Genomic DNA, 20,240 nt, shown 5'->3' with positions numbered 1-20,240 from the left:
TTGAGTTCTCGACTCTCGTGCATGTCTCAGATTCGATGAATGGCGAACCGGAACACTCCCGACTACGCGCTAGAGGGGACTGCAGCCAATGAAAATTCGTTAGTGTGGAATTTCAGCTCTGCCTTTAACCGCCATAGTCTCTGAACGAGAACAGGTCATCGCTGGTGCTCATACCTTAGATAAGCTCAGGTAGTTAATAAGACTCTATTCATACATTGGTGTTCATATAAAGCAAAGCTTGGCTTTGAAGGATTGTGAATCTTTGGTTTATTTCTCACCCTGCTACTTATGATATTTACTGAGTAGTAGCTTAGCGTATGCTGCTGCTGTTGCAGCTGCATATTCATGCCAGTCGTCGTTCTTGTTCCCATCACAGTAATCGCTAATGCCCCGAACTACCAGGTAAGGCATTGTGTTGGCAATACCGGCAGCCTCCATCTCGAAGCACTTTACATCATGCTTCGCCGCGATCTCATCTCGGAACACTGCACGCTTGATGACCTTATTGCCTGATGCAATCTTTCCATAGTGGACTTTGACCCCAGAATTCGTTCGTTGCTCTCGCTCTCTAAAATGACTGCAAGACTGATGTACCGATCGACATGCTGAGCAGCACTGATCAAAAATCTCTCGTTCGTGCCCTGGATGGCAGTAATGAGCCATACCTTCCTTAGCGGTGATCTCGCCCAGGTAGCGGTCAATTGAGCTGCGTATGAGAACTGGGTCGGAGCACAGCGAGCTGACGAGGTTTTCCACATCACTTGGCGAGCTTTGCAGAACACGGTCTTTGATTTGGAAGTCCGCTTCTGTCTCACTTCCAAAGTCATACTGGACCACAGAGTTCCCTACAACCACATCGCCGAGCCGTATATCGTGCTTTGCTGAAGGCACGCCTCCACCGATGCCAACCAGGAGACACAACGACGGATTGTAGCTGCGACTCATATCCTTCGCAGTCGATGCGGCATGATTTGTTCCCATTTTAGGAAGGCACGTAGCCACAACGTTATGGTGAGCAATCTTGCCAGTAAAGTAGTAGTTCGCGTCGCCCTCGACTTTCTTGTATTTTTCCAGTGTCACATCGAATGTCGCTCTGACTGCCGCTAGCTCATGTGGTAACGCACATATGATACCCACATAACTGTCGGGAGAGTTGGCTTCGATTGGAAAAGTAGTAGTTGCCGTCTTCTGCTTCTTCCTTGATGGCTCAGCAGAACTATCTTGCGACCTCGACCTCTGCCGATCCGGAGTTTCGACCTGGGATCTCGACATAGAGGAACCAATACCGCTATCGGACGATAAACCGATGCTTTTTTCGATTGTTCTTGGGAAGTAAAGGGCTTCAATGTCTCGCCGTTTCTTAGGAACACCGATATCATCCCAGAACCATGGAAACAGAGAGTGATGGCCAAATATCAGAGCACCCTCATTGTTGTCTGGTATTTTGCTCTTCCTTGATTCTAGAGACTCAGCCAAGTTCAAGGGAAAGCATACCTGGACTGGCTCGCAACGGTGGCGTCCACCCATCTGTTGACCCAGTTGATCACATTTGCAAAAGTCAGACCCAGGCGTTGCAGAATGCCATATCAAATTGTCGCCAAGTCGTAGATGGCCATCGCCACAGTTCCCATGCTCTTTCAACACCTTATGGAGATCAGAAACGAGTGTTGCAATATAGTATTTCCCTTTCGGTAGGGTAGTCCATCGCCTGCAGGTCTTTTGTGGCCGGATGATCTCTCCAAAGCCTTGTCCAAAAAGGGTCACAGCTTTGATAGCTCGGATAAAGTCAACCCACTCTTTCCCCAGTGTTTCTAGGGTAGTTTGTCGTGCATGGAAAGTCCTGAAGTTGCTGACTACATCCTCGAAATCCCAGCCTTCCAGGTACTTTCGGGACCTGCCACTGAGCCTGTCTGTGGTTTTTGAATGGCCTTGCAGGTCGACGAAGTACTCGAATATACTGCACAACTCTTTGATCTTGTCGCCAACGGTAGTTTGCATGTTTTCCTCACCGTACAGTAGAAGTTTCTGGTACTTTCTGTCATTCAGTATCTGGACGACTGATGGGCTACGGCCTTGGTGTGCCGTCTCGGAGCAATGCTTTCCGAACAACAAGGCAGAGCGGGAATCTCCGTTCATATCAGGTGCGATGCATTCTTCCACAGCGTGTAGCAGAGCAGTAGCACCATTGATGAGCCATCCTCGCTTCTCTTTCTCGTCCCAAAGAAGGAAGAATTGTGCTTCTAATAGCCTGAGTCGGTAGTCATAGTCCACTGAACCTATTGATGGGGCTGTGTCCTCCGACACAGGAAAGTAGTTGGATATTCTTGGAATAGGACGTTCTCTCTTATAAGCTTCCCCAGCAAGAGCCGCACCCTTTTCACATTTCGGAAGCATTGAGCAAGCGACTTGTGTACGGGATGAATTGAATAAACCTGACGTGACATTGAAGTTAGTAACAAAACCACAAGTAGACAAGGGAAAATCTCATACCAAGAAGAGACTCAGCTGCTGAGCACCACCCTAGAATGTGCCGAAAATGTTCCAGGTCCTTCATACTCCCTGTGTATCGCTCTTCAGTCATGTCATCAGGGAAGTGAGACAATCGACCGCCATCCGTTCGGTGGATAAGATGCCAGTATTGGATATCACTGCAACGGCGAGTAGGAACTAGCATCGTGCAATACCCCTTGATGTAAAACCTATCGCCAAATGTGTGTATCTGATGGGTTTGAGCAAGGCCAGCCATGATGTCGAGGCTGGCTTCTAGTCCAACATTCCATTCTTTCCGCCGAGGGATAGGGTAGCCCCTCACGAGGGTGGGACTCTTGAAAAGAGACTGCCAACATTGGCCGTTCGTATTGTGATTTCCCTCAACCGTCTCCACGTCGAAATATATTCTGAAATCAACGCCATGCGCAGGTTGAGAGTTAGACTGGAATGATGGCAAATCTTCTGGTATGACGATGATGTCTGGTGTGCAGCATATGAGTCCATTCTCATCTGGCCGCTCTCGGAAAGCGGCCCCCAACCAGGCAAGCTGTTCTCCTATTTCCGCAACTGTAGCGGCCATTCCGTTGACCTCTGCTATCAACGCATAAGTCTCTACTCTCATTTTGAGGGTGGTTCCATCTGGATACGACACTGACAAAAGTTAATAAAGCCAGTCATTGAAGGCTGTAGAATCGAGGTGGTTGAACGCCTACCGGTCTGTGGAGCTCCAGGCCTCAACATTAAACAGTCTCTCAACACCTCAAGGATGTATGGTCCAGTGGAAGGCCAAGTTTGGGATAGGTATTGACCGCATGTAGCAGCCTGCACGTCATAACAAGATCCTGTCAAGGCTATAACCCCGTCGAATACTTCATGTGGATGCCTTGAGTATTTCTGCCTCTCAAAGAACTGAAATAGCTTACACTCAAGCTCAATGGAAACGTTGTATGTCGGGGTAAGACTTTTCCTACTGATAGATCGAGGGGGTGGAAGAGCTGCTAGTATCCCTTCGCCGATTGACTGTATGGCGTATGGCTCAATTGGAGTCAGGTGAAACTCTTTGAGTAGTCGAGACAATAGCCACTCAAAGGCTGTGGTTTGAAGAATTGAGCTCTCTTCAATTGATACGGGCTCTGGCTCTGTGGAAGTTGGTTCCGGGCTTGCCTGATGGTTTTGTTCGTTCTCCTGACATCCTGATGGAGACTCAACACGCTTGAACCATTCGTCAAGGAAACCACGGCGATCTATTGTGTCGTCGGACGTCGAAGGCTGGGAGGTTTCTGGTAAACCTTCGGGGTCTCGGTTGAATTGGATATTCTCGAATGTCTCAGCGATTTCTCTAAGCCATATCTTGTCAGGACAGCCAACTCAGCCTGGGCGATGTAGCCTGTGTTCTCAAAGCATTGAGCTTATTGACTTACCTTCTATACTTATGGACAAATGCCATGGCCTTTCTGTTCAAAGGGGGCTGAGTCTGTTGACCGACCTGCAGAGCAAAAGCTTTTAGTAAAGGAGGGAGAATAGTAGAAATCCGAGTCTGTGTTGCTTTGTCGGCAGATAGACCTCTAGTATGACTAGCCAAATGGCGTGCAAATGTTTCGATATAGTTATCCGATTCAAGAGAAGTCAAGCTTGATGTTGTAGAGTATTCAGTGCTTGCGTCGTCCTTGTTGTTGTCTACCGCACGATGGTCATGAATGAAGTTTGCATGGGTGGACACATAACCGGAATCAGTCTGAGGCGCATCTAATGTTGCTTGGACTTCCTTGTGGGTAGCAGAAGCTGCTCGAAGATCGGATGCATCGTTTGCTCCTTTCTTTCCGGTCTCCAACAGTTGTTGTGGCGTTGTTCCAGCCTTATCCGCTCGAGTCTCTTTGGTCTGATTCTGAATATCGTCTCGATATCGAGTTAAATTTGATATGATGGGAAGCAATGCGCTTTCAATGGTCTCCCAATTTATATCAAACACTTTCTTCCATGCTATACTTATATCGTTAGAGCCCCTTAAAGGTTGCATAGTTGGAATTAGAAACTAGCCTAGATCTTCAAAGCATTCCAAGGTGATTCGATGGAAAGTCATGATTTCTTTATAAATAAGAGCAAGTCCTTTTGCCCTACGTGGCATGGCACGTTGGAAGAAGTCTTCATAATGCTTGAGAAGAGGAAGTGCCTCCCCAACCTTCTCATACAAGCCAACAAGCTTGTCAAAAGCCTCTGCAGAAGAGCTGGATGAACTTGCTGTCTATACGCTAGAGTCAGCTCGCAGACTTACAGAGGTAGTAGATAGGTTACCTCTAGGAGGAATTTCATTGGTCCCTAGGATAATGTAAGTATAAATAACACACATTGTGTAAAAGGAGCCTACCCAGATAAATGGCATGATCTCATCGCCCTCATAGAACAAAGAAGCCACATCGCCATACTGCTTAGTGGCCTCAAGGAAAGGCGCCAAGCGATTCAAATTCTGCAGTTGGCGACGCGCATGCTGTCTTGCCTATATTTCCGAAATGCTGTCTTTTAGCGTATTCAGCGTCGTGGCCCTGAAGTTTTTCAGGTCTTTTTTGCTTCTCAAATTTTGCTTGAACTGCTCAAGCACTGTGTAAATGTCAGGTGATTGAGAATCATCCATTTTCGAAAAAAGACCAAATGAAGCCAAGACAATGTAATAACCGATTTCCGCTCGATCGAGGAAAAAGTAGATAGCGAAAGATAAATAAAATCAGGTGATAAGCGACGACGGCAGAATCCCAAGACCTGCCATAGAATCTGAGTAGGATGGAGCGGGGTTGTAGATACCTTGTATCTAAATAGTGACAGACCGACAGAGTAATGTCTCTTTCACTTGATTGGTAGAGTGCATGTTGTTAAGCGCCATGATGGAGGAGCTGAAAATAGGTATATTTCTAAATATAGATAAGGCTAATTGCTGCCTAAAGCAAAGCGGGGTAAGATATGAAGTCTCTTTGGGGTTTCAATGCTATATAGACTCCTTTAACCCAACTTAGTATCGTATCTACTGACTTTAGCTTCAATTCCTTTGCTAGCTGTACCTGAGAACTCACTCAAACGGCTACGCACCTCAGATAAGCATGAACGAAACGCGTTTGGTTGAGGCAAGACATCGAGAACTATGGGCGGACACGAAAGCGAGGAGAATATGCTTTGGATGCGTAAGTTTGTTTACAGAATAAGAAGAATGAATATTCTTTTAACAGATTCCTGTTGCCAAAATTAGATCATTCAACAGAATGCACAATTAAGTAGCGACTCTTTTCCACGAGAATCCTTACTGCTCCTCGATATCGTACAGCAAGGACAATCCTTCGCATTGGCCTACAACGACTCGACTTTCGCGAAGTTAAGCAATAAATCATGCACACTCATATCCTCCCTCCTTTCAAAGCATCAACTCCATATCCTAGCATACGTCCCTAGTGAAACAGGTATTTGGGAAGGAGATCTTCGGGACGTGCAAATTGGCTCCCAGCTTCCAATAGAGCTCAATATCTATGGAAGTCGTCAACAGGCTGGGTCTGTTGGTCGAATTCTATCAAAAGCCAGCACATATCTTCAATTTCCCCTATGTGGGCTAGAGGGCTTGGAGTACTATAACCCGCACTTTTTCAGAATGGAAGGATACCCGCAGCAAGCATCGATACCCGCCTCCGCAACCCCTCGCATGGACACCTCAGTGAACCTGACGCTAAACGCCCAGGGCCTAGAGCCCCCATTGAGCATGGATCTGGGGCCTCAGAAGACCTTCTGCACCTACGTGGAGTCGAAACTAGTCAAAGGTGTGAATGGACACGGTGAAACAGTCGCCTACGTACCTGGTGCAGATTTGGAGAGTTACTGGTCGCAGGCGAATGTCAATTACATTCTGGACTCGCACGACCGGCCTATCTACGAGAGCGCCATTTACATTGCGAAGAAACTGCGCCACATCTTGTCTACTCTGGTGTATACTGGTCACACGCAAGGGATTTCTTGGTTCTGCCAACATGTCAGGAAATTGAGCGACCATCACCTTCCATTTAGCGTACAGGAGCTTCCCAAGAACTGCGCTTGGTCTAAGGACTTTCTGGAACACCAATGGATGTTTTGCCCCTTTTGGCTTACACCTGATACTATCTTCAAGCGTACCTTGCACTCTAAGTATATTCTACCTGTAGTGTATGAGAAGTGTCTTACAGACTCTGTTCGTCCATCTGACGCCGTCACTCTGTGGCGAGTACACATGCAGCCTGAAGGCGCACTGCCGTTGTCAAATGTCAGGGTCCACACCTTTTGCCCAAACTAGCTTTACCTTTGTGCTAACTATACGCTTAGGCCGATACCGCCGTCTTCAAAATCTACAAAGGTGCAAGCGCACAGCGCCTGTATAAGGCTGAGGCAGAAGCATACAGTCAGCTCCTTCGCTTCAATAATGAGGTGTATATCACGAAGTCCCTAGCGGCATTCTCATTCGAAGGCATTGAGAAGTCGATTATTGTTCTTGAAGACACTGAGGGAGGATCTTTGCTGGAATATCTAAGAAGCACGAATACTCCTGTTACACTAAGCGAGTATTGTTTACTTTGGTCGCGTCTTTTGAATTTGTTCGATGCGCTTTATGTACTTGATAACATATATAGGGCCACGACTTCGTCGAATCCGTCCCTGTCGGAGTAAGATTTCCCGCAGCATACGAAGCTTGGGATCCTTATAACTAACATGCATGGTCTAGGGTCCATCAAGATGTCCAACTAAGCAACATCTTGGTATTCCCTCAGAAGGACAAAGGCTCACGATTTGACGTCAATTTCAAGCTAGCTGACTTCGGATTGACCAAGTCCCGAGGAGCATTCTCAGCTGAAGTTAGCCGGTATAGTAAGAAGACCTCTGACACTGCTTGGGTACAAACTAATGGCGACAAAGCATCCCCCGAGTCTTACTCAAAGGACCTTTTTCAGGGCCGACACAGGACTGAGATCTCGGAGGCTTGCGACATTTGGTCGCTGGGCGCTGTTTTCAGCGAGATTCTCGTTTGGTCTATAATGGGTGAAAGTGGTCGCGAAGACTATCGCGTCAAGAGACAAGAAGAGATCTCAAACAAGCCACATCCCAGAGCAGCAAATATCAGAGCATCAAAACACGATGCTTGTTTCCATGACGGGACCTCAAGGCTAACCGCTGTCGATGAGTTTCATGACCATGTCCTCCAACATAGAAGAGCAACCGACCACATATCGCCATATATGAGCCAGCTTATCGTTGAGTACATGCTCACAGATCGCCCTCGTCGACTTAACCCCATGCAAGCGAAAGTAAGAGCTGATAAATGGATCAGAATGGCACTGAATGGTCAATGGGAATATATACCTGCGTCTCCTCTTTCGTTTACCAATGGAACACTGCCCGTGACTTCCACCCCCATATCTACATCCACTCCAATACCGCCCATTCAAGAACTCGCGACACTAGACCCCACAATAGGACCGGCCCCAATTTCACCAAAGCCCAAGACTCGGCATGAACCTTTCACCGAGTGCCCGCCTCCAGAAATATCACCCACACTAGAGAATAATACCTTAACGGTAACTGAAGAAGCTGCTGCAGTCGCTTTGGTGACCGTGGACCAGGTATATTAGTTATTGGAGCGAAAAAGCCGAAATTCATCATTTTCTAGCCTACTGGGTGTGGAAGCAGACAAGGGGGCTGAAATCATGGATCTGTCTGGATTTCAAGAAGTGTACGGCAAACTTGCGGAAGCCGAAAAGCGAGATCAGGTAAGTGGTTATCTGGCCAATTTTTGTCCGCTGGTTACTAAGCTTGATACTCAGATAATACTCGTGGATAACTTTAGTTCTATGGACGAACACAAACCCAAGATTAAGCAGTTCGGTAGGGTCATTAGCTATATCGTTAAGGGTAGTGACCCTACTGGCATAGAAGTCTTTGCCGCCTCGGAAACTGAAAAGTCTCAGATTTGCACTACGTCTACTGATGTTGAGAATGCCATTGAGAAAATGAAGACTGCAAAAGGGAGGTGTAATATGAAAAAGGCTCTCGACGATATTTTAACCCAAGTCTTGAGGCCTAGGCAGTTTAGACCGACAAGTATTTATATTTATACTGATGGAGTCTGGGAGCCAAGCAATGATGGGGTTGAACATTCAATCAATCGGGCGATTGACTTCCTTGATCATTACGGATTGAAGTCATCAGCTCTGATGTTGCAGTTTATCAATTTTGGGAGTCATGTTGAAGGGATAGCGAAGCTGGATGTTCTTGATAATAAGTGCTGGAGATCAACTGCCACGGACTTTTAGTGACTTAACTATAGCCCCTGACCTTGATAACACGATCAATTAACTGACTATTACTGTAGTGATATTGTTGATGTTAAGCACTGCGACGACCATATTCCGTCTATCGTTATTGGAAGCGTCTCGAGATGTCATGATAAAGAAACATAGACAGACTTTCTTATCCTCATTTAGTCTTTTTAAAAGATGTTATAACAGGGGGCTTGCCATATGATCTCATGAGCTTGCGTCAAAAGCATGACCTCGACCACGAACCATTCCAATTTCTACGCGGCATGGATGCCGTCTTTGACCCGGAGCTAAAACGTCTCGATGACCCAGCACTTCGCCACATTGAAGTTCATGTACGAGGAAGTATGTGGAACATCGCAAGGCGACAAGTGGCGGTTGAGATGAATAGCAGTCTTGCTGGTAAGTACTGGGATAGGGTCAGACTTTCCTTTGCTCCTCTCGTCTTCCCACTCCTTGAGACAAATGACTACGTCTTGTGGAGCATTGAGAACAACCCAAAAACAACAGATACTGCATCAAAGATTGCGCTGCTGTTCTATTCTTCGACTCTCTTGCCCACCTATCCAGTTTTGGGCATGCTTCTAAAACTCAATATCATCAGTCCCGATATGCGTGTTAATCTCATGCCGGACTGCGGTATATTCTGGTCTAAAGAAGTATACGTTTCAAGCACAGCCAGTGAGAGCCACTCTATTTGGCAGTACTTCCTCGCTTAGGAGTTTTATACCTGGTTGGATCATGATGAGTATAATGTTACTCGTCGTTTTGTAGGCATAGTCGAGCGGTTTCTTCGAATCGGCGCTGACCATAGGTTTCGATTTTCTACCCTGGTCGTTCACTATCCCACGAAGCCAAACCTAGAATGTGAGACAGAAGATACTTTCACTTTTGGGAACCCCAATGAACCAGAGACCCTCTCTTTCAGACGTAAATGGCGACATGCCAGCTACTATTTGGATGACCGGGACGAAATTGACGATGTTGTTGGTCTCGACACCACATTTTCCAAGGTAGAAACTTGGCTAAGGGAACCGAACGGGGCTCGTCGCGAGATATCGTTCTTAGGTTGGATCCGAGCTATAAGCGATTTCCCAGGCAAAGATGATGTGCTGAAACTGGTGGAGGAGAGGGCTCACGACTGGCAGGGCCTTCGCAATGAGCAAGACAACGGGCCATTAGATGACCAGAACTTTGCTAAGAGTACTACTTCAAGCAAGTCCAAAGAAGCTGTATCTCTCGATGCAGAGCCAACAGGACTTTCCCAGGAATACATAACCCTCAATTGGTTAAATCTACTTGCTGTTATGCTAGGTAAGTCTTTTTATATAAACTTACTTTCTTCTATATTTTAAAATTAAAACTGCTAATTAATTACTTATAAACAAGGATCTATTATAATTGTCTTAAGCTATATAACTATATAACTATATAATAAATAGATGCATCATTTAAGATATTTAGTTAAAACTCCGAGCTAGTGGGTAGGTGCCTAGAGACTAAGGAGATACCGAATTAGGCATGCCCGTTAGTTACTCCGCTCCGCCTAACGTGCCCCACTTTGTCTTCCGGTGGAACAAATTACCGTAAAGGGAAACGAAAGCTCGCTGTCACAACTGCCAATGGCCGTTCTCGTATGAGACTTGGAGAATTTGCTATATAATGTGTGTGACCCCGAGGAAATAACAAATATATCATTCAATCCTCACTCCTCCTGAAAACAGAGTCATTCTCCAGAAACCACACATTTGCATAATCGTCATGAGTTCCAACACCAACGAGATCACAGTCACTCTTCGACAAATTGCCAAGATGATCGACCACTCTCTTCTGCACCCCACCATGACAGACGCCGACATTCTCCAAGGCCTTGCCATCGCCAAAAAGTACGGCGTCGCTGCAGCCTGCGTCAAACCCTATGCAATCTCCATGGCAAAGCAGGAACTTCAAGGCAGTGATGTCTTGATCTGCCCCGTCATTGGTTTCCCTCATGGAAACAGCAGCACTTCCGTCAAGGTCTTCGAAGCTGATGTTGCTACCGCTGTTGGCGGCAACGAGATCGACATGGTCATCAATATCGGCAAGGCACTCGGCGGTGACTGGAATTACGTTGCTGACGAGATTTGTCAAGTCAACGACGTAGTCGTCAAGCGGGGAGCTATTCTTAAAGTCATTTTTGAAAATGACTACCTGGATGAGGAACACATTGTACGGCTTTGCAAGATCTGCTCTGACATTGGAGTGGCTTTCGTCAAGACTTCGACTGGCTATGGTTTTGTGAAGCAGGAGAACGGGATGTATAATTACAAGGGCGCTACTATTCCTCATCTCAAGATCATGGTAGAGGGATCTGGCAAGAGTGTCCAGGTCAAAGCGGCTGGCGGTGTTCGCACCCTCGACGATTTGCTGCATGTTATGTCGCTAGGCGTTACGCGTATTGGCGCTACAGCTACAGCTGCGATTATGGAAGAAGCGGTTAAGAGGGGAATCACGGACCAGCCTACTAAGGTTACGTTCAAGCCCATGGCTGACAGCTCAGTCGGAGGATACTGAGAATATTCGGAAGGAAACGGAAGTGCTTGGCATGAAGATGTAAAATACGTGGTGGCACATAAATAGTAGTTACTCGGCCGAATGCGCCGGCTCCGATGGATTAGGTCACGGAATTACTATAAGCAGTTCTCCGACAGAAAAAGAGTTAACACCGAACATTTCCCCGTAATCATCATCGTAACAATCTCTTCCCTAGCCACGGCATCTAGCAATCGTAATGAAGACCCATCGGCGCAAAGTGACTAAGGCTTGCGAGAGATGTCGTAAGCAAAAGCTCAAAGTGAGCACACCCCTAAGAATGGTGGATCAATTGACTAAATGCGATAGTGTGATATCGAGCGCCCATGCACCTTATGCTCACGAGCAAATGTTGAATGCATCAAATCGGAAAGTTCAAGATGGAGACCCTATGAAAGTACGTCAAGGCAAGCAGCGACAACGGAAAATTCAGTCAGAGGTCAATCGGGAGTTACTGTTGGATCTGTTATCGAATCAGCCTGGAACTCCAGTTCGACTGTGAAGCTAGTTGAAGAGGTGTGTAAAGGAAAGGCACGGCCCTGTACTATCTCATTACTAACTCATAGTTCAAGGCATTTCAGCAGCATGATGCTTCTTCACCTGAAGGTGTCGAATTCTCGGCTCTACGATCGGAGACTTGGGCTCGATCAAAAGCCACTACCGAAGATGTACCTGATGATATTGTTCAGCCGCACATCCCTGAGCGTTCCAGAGACATCCAACTACAACGGAATGACATGAAGGCCGCGCCATCCACCGCCGAGAAGGAACTCATGTCTTTATTACCCGAACTTGAGCCTGCGACTCTCTTAATCGACAACTATTTTGATCGGATCCACTGGTTCATATTAGTCTTTCACCAAGATGATTTCAGAAGAAAGTTCCAGGATCTTTATAATAACAGCACCGTTTCTTCAGGTCCCAATGCTCCATCGACAGGTAAAGGCTTTCTAGCCGTTCTCTTGGCTGTTTTCGTGACCAGCTTGCATCACATCGGTACGCAAGAAAGCAAGCTAAAGTCCTACAATGTTGATCCGAGAGAATTGGAGGAGATGATACTAGCCTCCCTCAAGTCGAGGTTCTTGGACGTTATCTCAAAAGGCTCTCTTGAAGCGGTGCAATTCTGTGTTTTGCTAGCAAGTTATTACCTGTACCACGGTGAACCCGGTTTGGCTTGGCCACTATCTGGGTCAGGGCTGCGAATTGCTCAAGCACTCGACCTTCATCGGAAAACGACACCTGAAGGTCATAGTGGCCAAGCCCTGAATGAGCAAATACAAGATCGGAAACGCGCCTGGTGGGCTGTCTACGAGATCGATACTTTCTGCTCAATGCTTTATGGATTCCCCCTCGGCTTTTCGGACAGCGATTGCAATGTCGAGGCACTAGATCCATATGATGAATACTCTAAATCAACTAAAGAGTCACGCCAGGCGACAGGATCCACGCTGTTGTTCTACAAATTCTCCATGTCAAAGTTGTCGGCTATTGTGAAGTCCGCATTAGTTGACCTGTACGGCACTAGTCATGATAACCGAAAAAGAACAAACAACCCAAAAGGGCTTTTCGACAAGGTGAGGGCTTTAAACGAGAGTCTCCAAGATTGGTATAGAAGCTTGGTCCCGAAGCTCAGATTTGTTGGTCCTGACTCTTTGTCGGAAGGTCAGGTTTCGCATGACCGTGAAAGAACTGGACGAGAATTTGAAGATCATCTGTTCCGCCTACAAGCGCTGTCTCTCAAGCTGGCGTACGAAAATGCGAGGATCATGATCCACAGACCTCTTCTGTCATTTAGAATGGCCAGGTCGGCCCCCACAAATACTACCACTTCGGAGACTGACCAATTTCGGCTGGCGAGGCAAGAGTGTAGGGAGGCTGCACTGCAGATATCAAATGTAGCTTCAACCCCGTATCTCCTGGAGGCCTCTGAGACATACGCCATAGCTGTTGTGTCACTGCACCTCTTGACTGCGGGCGTGACACTCTGTATCTCGATGACCCTTGATCCTTTGATCCCCAGCTCGGCTGAGGCAAGATCTGGGTTACGACAGCTAATTCAGGTGCAGACTTTTCTCAAGGATAAATCGATTGTTGCCGCACAGAGTCTGGATATCACGAAAAGATTGATGGGTCTTGTGATGGCAAAAGCAGGCAACAATACGCTAGAGGCTGAGAATCTGCCTGGTGCATATCCAGAGCTCACTCAGAGAGACCGAATGGAAAGTCAACGTACGGATCTTACGGGAACATCTTCCGGGCAAACGCCTATGCCACCGCTAGCGGCTATAATGAACAACGGCAGCATAACTGATACACTCAGCATGGACTTTGCAGATCACGACATGGATATATACGCCAAGACTTCATTGAATGACACTCTCTTGGAATATGAGCAAGGTGAGCTTTGTCGGCTTCCACTGATTGAATCGCTAGGTATCATAAATCCTAACTATTGGAACAGCGGCTAGTCGTGTATTCGCTGGTGATATCACATATGATCCAAGTGACTCGATTCTGGACAATCCGTTCTTGGAACAAAATCAAGGCTGGATATGGAGTTGGAACTTTCTGGACTAGGTGAGGAAGTATCTGAACAGTGATTCTTCGACGGTGGGGATTACAGTTGGCTGTCTGAGAACGCATTGGGCACAGGGTTCACTATGAAAGCGCATGGATATTTAGGCTACGGTGCAGGAATCATGCACAATCATAGGTGAGATTCACATTGGAATTTCAGCAAACATTGGGATTGGACAGTATAAAAGAATGAAGAAGACAACGATCTATATCAGAGAATAAGCCCTAGATACAATACCTTCACCAAGAGAGGACCTGCAGAAAGCTTCCGTGATCTAAAATTACTTCGGCACCGCAGCATCCTTTTTAACGGCAAAGGGATAATCCACATAACCCTCGACATCGCTGCTGTAGAACGTCTTCCTCTCATAAGGGTTCAGTTCCAAGCCTTCCTTGATTCGATACACCAAGTCCGGATTCGCCAAGAAGTTTCTTCCAAACATGACCATAATCTCCTTATCGGGATGCTCTTTGTCAACGAGCCTCTCCGCCTCTTTCAATTTATACCCGCCAGCAATGAGAAAAGGCCCCTTCCAGAGATCATACGCAAAGTCGAGTTTCTCACCGCTGCTATCTTGACAGTCTTGGCTGCCGGAGATACGCGACTCGATCAAGTGAAGATAGGTTAGCTTCAGACGGCTGGCCTTGTTGATTATGTCTGTGAATTGAGGAATTGGGTCTTTCATGCGCATGCTCTGGAAGGTACTCCATGGACTGAGACGGATGCCAACTCGCTCAGGGCCGATGGCTTGGACAACGCGTTCCAGGATCTCAGTGATGAGTCGGGATCTGTTCTCAATGCTGCCTCCATACTCGTCGTTGCGCTGGTTGCTGACATCTTGGAGGAATTGGTCGAGCAGGTAGCCATTGGCTCCATGGATCTCAACACCATCGAAGCCGGCTTTGATCGCATTTTCGGACGCAGTCACGAAGGTCTCGACCATTTCATGAATCTCGTCCAAGGTCATTGCTCGCGGTTGGGCGGGGCTGCCTTCAATCGGAATTGCACTGGGTCCGATAATGTCGATTCCTTCATCCTTCGCAACTTCTACAGTTGCAGCACGACCCATCGCGAACAACTGTACAAAGATGTAACTGCCCTTGCGGTGCACTTCATCTGTGATGTCTTTCCAGGCTGAGACCTGCTCTTGGTTCCAGATTCCAGGCGTTCTAGCAAAACCTCCACCTGCAGCAGGGGAGACAAGAGTACCCTCGGTAATAATAAGGGTACCTGGGATGGAAGCGCGTTGACTGTAGTATTCCTTCATAAGGGCGTTGGGGACGCGGTCAATGCTTGCGCGGAGGCGTGTAAGAGGGGCCATTCCAATGCGATGTTGGACTGTAACGTTGCCGATTTTCATGGGCAGGAAAAGGCGTGACTCTGACATGGTGATTGTGGTTGATTGAAGTGGCATCGACTGCAGTTGATATAGGTTCAAAGCTTTTCACTGGAATAGTGATTGGGTGAACTTCGTCTGTCGTCCGTCCATCTTGCTCTCTTTATACTGGCCAGTTCGGACTGATGACATACAAGAGTTTGCAAAGAACCCATCGGAAGATTACGAGCTGATAAATCTACCATGAAAAAGAGGATATTATGAAGCAAATTCCGTTGAATCGGTGACACTTGGACCTCGTGCTATCAAGGCGCAGACCTGTCAAGATATGGAAATGAGGTTGTCCTCGATGCGGCAACGACATACTTCCGAAATAGGAAACGAGATGTTGCCCAAGTCGGTCTAGCTGATCTACAGTAGGGGAAATGTGGATCTTGCGGTCGACGATTTCTAAGCAGCGTCAAGCTTACGGTGAGACGGACGCGAACGCAGAGAGAGACGAGGCCATTGAATGGCGCCATAATAATTGCCACAAACGCATACTCGGAGCGCTGCAAGGACCCAATTCAAGACGAAAAACAGTAGGTTGTGCAGTCAACCACTGCAGTTTACGTACTGACCATGGTTAGTGGCACACTTTCAGTTCGTTACTGTGCAGGCGAGGCCTGATAAGACCAGTGATAAGGCTGCCAAGCGCCTCGCTCGATCACATGCCGTGAAGCAGGCACTGCAGAAAAAGCGACAACTAAAACAGGAATCCATGCAACACTTTTCCGTGCGAACCATAGAAGATGAACCAGAGCAAACGAGAAGTATATGCCGGAGGCAATGCTCCAAGCGCACTATCCCGTCGCCTGCTTCGCTGTCTGCAAGCCTACTTGATCCATTCCAAAGCCTTGCGGTGGACTGCAAACGGCTACAGATCTTGCTGAACGATTGTTAGTTCTCTGATCCGACCCCAAGCATGTTACTAAGGTATCCCAGTTAATGCGCGCCAAGCTCCCGAGCCTGTCTTCAGCATCGAGGATGGCTTTCAGAACTTCCAATCAGTGTTCCGATCTGGACTCGTTGATCCGGCTCTGTTAAATGCCGTGATGCTCTCCTTGGCCTTCACTGCAAATGGCGGAATCATCAATAAAGAATGCCTTGAATACCAAGGTCAAGCGATCCACCATATTCGTGAAAGAATAATTATGCCCGATAAGGTTGTATCCGAGTCAACTATCGGCGCCATACTCTTATTAGTCGGTGTTGAGGTAAGATCGCGGCGTCACTCACTTGAAAGTATGCTCGTACTCTTACTAACTTAACAGGCACGCCTTGGCACAACTTCGCAAGTTCAGCTTCACATGGGCGCAATCCAGTACCTCCTTAATGCATGTGAACCAGTCGTTGTGAATCTGACTCAAGGCATCAAGCGCGCCATATTCTGGTACGCTAATCTATGACCTCACTTGCTCAGAAACGCCCTCTTACTCTTCGACAGGCAGGACTTGAACTCATCAATCATGGTGGGCTCAAAACGCATAGTCGATCACACCACTTTCACCGAGCTCCGATGGCAACGAGATTCAATAGCTCCAGACTTCTTTGAGCTACCTTCAGGGTTCCAAGTTCGCTCACATCTGTTCAGCCAAGAATTCCTGGATATAGTCAGAGACATCCACGCTCTCCAGTGCATCAGGAACATCTATCAACGTACCGGCCGCCCAGTCTCAACGGTAAACATCAACAGCCACACAGCATCCATACAGTCCCGGCTCCAAGCTCTTCCAAACACTTGCCCGATATCCAAGGCTTGCCATCTCGCAGCATACATGTGCTCCGTAATGCTATGCTGCAAAGTCTGGTGCGCTTTAGTGATTCCCGTAGGTCCTTCATTCACGCCGTTGGGAACGTTTGCTAACTTGCAAGTCCAATATTACTGCGCAACTGCTAAAAGAAATTGAAAAAGTCCGTTATGAGCCCTTATGGGACGAGCATGCGTACTTGCTGCTTTGGCTGATATGTATCGGCGGAGTATTTGCTCCAGACGGGCCTGTCCGTTCAGGTTACACCGCACTTTTGCGTTCGACGGGTTTCGAAAGACCCAGCCTTCACTGTTCGTGGTCTGATGCAAACGACATATTGAACCAGTTCATCTGGTCGGACTTGGCCTTTGGATCTTCTGTTAGGAAATTTCTAGAAGAGAGCTCAATGCACGTCATGTAAAATAGATTGATTGAAAAGCAATCTTATTACCGAAATATTTGCCCATTCTTCTGGAAAAGACCTTATCCACACCAAAATGGACTGTTAATCAGTGCATGCATTTTGGGTGACAATCTTAACAGATTGCTAAGCAAGCCATTAACGTTATGAGGGGCCATTTGCTCAGCATGACGTCACTGTGCCTCTTTTGACGTCTTCGATATCTCAGCAATCGAATTCTATAAGTCCTCTCAATTGAACTCTTCTCAGAAACAACTCTATGATCATTAAACACATATCAAACAATTGATCTGAACGAATTTACGAAAATGGCTGCAAAGAGCGTCTTTATGTAAGGTCCCTACGCTCCCAATGTCACCGTAAGCTGACGCTGACCCCTCGCTTAGTACTGGCACCACCGGTTTCATTGGAGGTGATGCATTCTACGCATTGCATAAAGCGCATCCTGATTGGAAGTATACCATCCTTGTCCGAAGTGAGGATAAAGGAAAGGATGTGCAGAAGCAATATCCTGATGTGAAGTTGGCGATTGGATCGTTGGATGACTCCAAGGTCATTGAGAAGGCTGCTTCTGAAGCCGACATTGTCATTCGTAAGTGAAATGAGATTCTTCTTGTACGTTTGAGATACTGATGGATGCAGATACCGCTGAAAGTTCCGATCACCAAGGCGCTGCCAAGGCTATCGCTGCTGGCCTGCGATCTACTCACTCGAGCTCGAATCCCGGTTACTGGATTCACATCAGCGGCACAGGCATTCTCTGCTGGTATGACATGGACAACAAGCGCTATGGAGAAGCTCCTCTTCCTGAACAAGCCTACAACGATCTGGAGGGAGTCGACAAGGTCACTTCTCTGCCCGACACTGCTTTCCACCGTGATGTCGACAAGATTGTTCTCGGCGAAGCTGCCAAGGATCCCAGTGCAGTAAAGGTCGCCATCGTCTGCCCTCCTACCATCTACGGAACCGGCCGAGGACCCGCCAACCAGCGAAGTCGCCAAATCCCAGGGTTGACAGAGACCACTCTCGAGAAGGGCTTTGGCCCCATCATCGGCGCTGGCGAGACAGAATGGGATAACGTGCACGTCCATGATCTCTCCAACCTACTTGTTCTCTTATCTGAGCGCGCAGCCTCATCTGAGAAGCAGTCCGACGAACAGGAAATCTGGGGTCCGAAGGGTTACTTCTTTGCTGAGAACGGCAAACATAAATGGAGCCAGATCTCAGCTCTTATTGCCAAGGAGGCTAAGAAGCAGGGCGTTATTGACAGCGATGAGACCAAGGTTCTTGATGTTGATGAGGCGCAGAAGAAGTTGGGATTCCAGGCTCTTTCGTGGGGATTGAACAGTCGTGGTGAGGCAAAGCGGGCGAGGAAGTTTCTTGGCTGGAAGCCGGTGGGCGAGAGCCTGGAGGAGTGGATTCCTGAGTCGGTCCAGATTGAAGCGAAGCGATTGAACAAAGCCTAAATCGCAGATATGTGACATCTTGCAGTTGGGTCATGCGACTCACGCTCAGGTCAGAAGTAATAAAAAGAAGACACCTATAAAATTAATATGGTACCCGCCATTCCCAAGTGTCTCCCTTGCGTTAAGCGCTGTCATTCTCGCGTTGATTATTTCCGACCTTCTGATCTTTGAGCTTTTGTGGAACTTGTCTATCTTGGATAATTGTGTAGGCAGTTGGTATACTGCCTGAGCTAATAAGAGTGGTATTTCGAGTTGATGGACCTGACAGCTGATGCTTAGATCTCGCGCCTCACCCGATGTATAAAGTCAGCAGTGGACAGTCATAGCAGGTAGGTGGTCACCGTGGGAGCGCCAAAATATTCTCAGCACATTGTCTTAGTGGAGGTCTTACTGGTAAACGTTTCCGTCCTTTCTCACGCCGAGAAATTGCGGCGGCCGCCTACGAGATTTGTTTATCAATTATGAGGATTTTACTCCGAAGACAGGTATGGAGACATGCGTGTCTCAACACCAGTGTGAGCGGTGACAACGTCGACCGAGTACCAATCACTACCTGCTCAAGCTGCTATCCCTAGCAATTGGCAGTCTGAGACAAGCCTGAGTGGCGACATTTACCATAGATCAATCGTTAGATACGCATGTCTCAAGTCCACGCTCTCCTTATTCGTCCACTTAACGAATCTCTACTGTGTGAAAATTTATGCCGCGTCCTCCAATATCATTTCCACCTTCCAACGATTCAGGCTTTGAAACTGCAATTGTGCATGCAGTTTGTATTTTTTCTCAAGTGTATTTATGGGTGTATTACTTTGGGATTTTCACTCGCTTTGAAGATGGAAAGGATACCCATAACTTGTCACGACATCTTGCTGCAGATCAGGTCTAGGTTTTTGCATGTTTCTTGCCGAAGGCCTAGACCAAAAAAGAATGTACGTGCCGCCGACAGCTACTATCAAAGATCCAGATCTCGCCTTTGCAGGGTTTCTGAGACATCTTGCTCGGACGGGATGTGACTCCGGACCCCACATGCATCAGTCATGGCGTTGAGGATACAGGACGTCGCTGTGAGCTATCACTCTATGGCTGTACAAACAGCAGCTGAGTGAGTTTTACCTAACCATTGAGAAATTACCATTTAGATGAGGCTTTCCTAATCTGTCCTCGGGCTTCTCTTATAACCGTGGGCCGATTGGTTCATCTAGTTCCCTGCAAACCTATGGATTAATGCCCATCTTCAGTAACGGCATGCATGCTCAGCCGCTCCGGTATCA

General features: G+C 47.3%; 5 protein-coding genes across 5 annotated transcripts; 3 read left to right on the top strand and 2 right to left on the bottom strand.

Moving 5' to 3' along the window:
- Window positions 1-282: 282 nt before the first annotated feature.
- Window positions 283-5,119, bottom strand: FTJAE_6984 (nucleoside phosphorylase; the record flags this gene model as incomplete). Its single annotated transcript, XM_037353653.1, has 9 exons — window positions 283-509; window positions 666-2,432; window positions 2,491-3,141; window positions 3,414-3,829; window positions 3,912-4,470; window positions 4,609-4,732; window positions 4,783-4,806; window positions 4,856-4,979; window positions 5,076-5,119. The coding sequence occupies 9 exons, from the start codon at window positions 5,117-5,119 to the stop codon at window positions 283-285; spliced, it is 3,936 nt and encodes a 1,311-aa protein (XP_037205931.1).
- A 501-nt stretch (window positions 5,120-5,620) lies between these two features.
- On the top strand, window positions 5,621-11,360 carry FTJAE_6983 (Deoxyribose-phosphate aldolase; the record flags this gene model as incomplete). The annotated part of the gene is made up of 10 exons (XM_037353652.1): window positions 5,621-5,660; window positions 5,913-6,760; window positions 6,820-7,055; window positions 7,125-7,157; window positions 7,217-8,066; window positions 8,121-8,258; window positions 8,313-8,589; window positions 8,997-9,488; window positions 9,582-10,121; window positions 10,534-11,360. 10 exons carry the CDS (start codon window positions 5,621-5,623, stop codon window positions 11,358-11,360), a joined length of 4,281 nt encoding a protein of 1,426 aa, XP_037205930.1.
- Window positions 11,361-11,577: 217 nt separating this feature from the next.
- FTJAE_6982 (transcriptional regulatory) lies at window positions 11,578-13,955 on the top strand (the record flags this gene model as incomplete). The annotated part of the gene is made up of 4 exons (XM_037353651.1): window positions 11,578-11,640; window positions 11,688-11,894; window positions 11,951-13,775; window positions 13,840-13,955. The coding sequence occupies 4 exons, from the start codon at window positions 11,578-11,580 to the stop codon at window positions 13,953-13,955; spliced, it is 2,211 nt and encodes a 736-aa protein (XP_037205929.1).
- A 281-nt stretch (window positions 13,956-14,236) lies between these two features.
- Window positions 14,237-15,343, bottom strand: FTJAE_6981 (NADPH2 dehydrogenase chain OYE2; the record flags this gene model as incomplete). Its single annotated transcript, XM_037353650.1, has 1 exon — window positions 14,237-15,343. One exon carries the CDS (start codon window positions 15,341-15,343, stop codon window positions 14,237-14,239), a length of 1,107 nt encoding a protein of 368 aa, XP_037205928.1.
- Window positions 15,344-15,717: 374 nt separating this feature from the next.
- FTJAE_6980 (nucleoside diphosphate sugar epimerase) lies at window positions 15,718-18,969 on the top strand (the record flags this gene model as incomplete). Its single annotated transcript, XM_037353649.1, has 7 exons — window positions 15,718-15,873; window positions 15,936-16,230; window positions 16,277-16,548; window positions 16,606-16,724; window positions 16,779-17,141; window positions 17,890-18,095; window positions 18,146-18,969. The coding sequence occupies 7 exons, from the start codon at window positions 15,718-15,720 to the stop codon at window positions 18,967-18,969; spliced, it is 2,235 nt and encodes a 744-aa protein (XP_037205927.1).
- Between the last annotated feature and the right edge of the window lie 1,271 nt (window positions 18,970-20,240).

This window comes from Fusarium tjaetaba, assembly GCF_013396195.1.
Source record: "Fusarium tjaetaba strain NRRL 66243 chromosome Unknown NRRL66243_c0000138, whole genome shotgun sequence".
Lineage (NCBI taxonomy): Eukaryota > Fungi > Ascomycota > Sordariomycetes > Hypocreales > Nectriaceae > Fusarium > Fusarium tjaetaba.
This window is presented reverse-complemented; position numbering and strand designations above follow the sequence as displayed.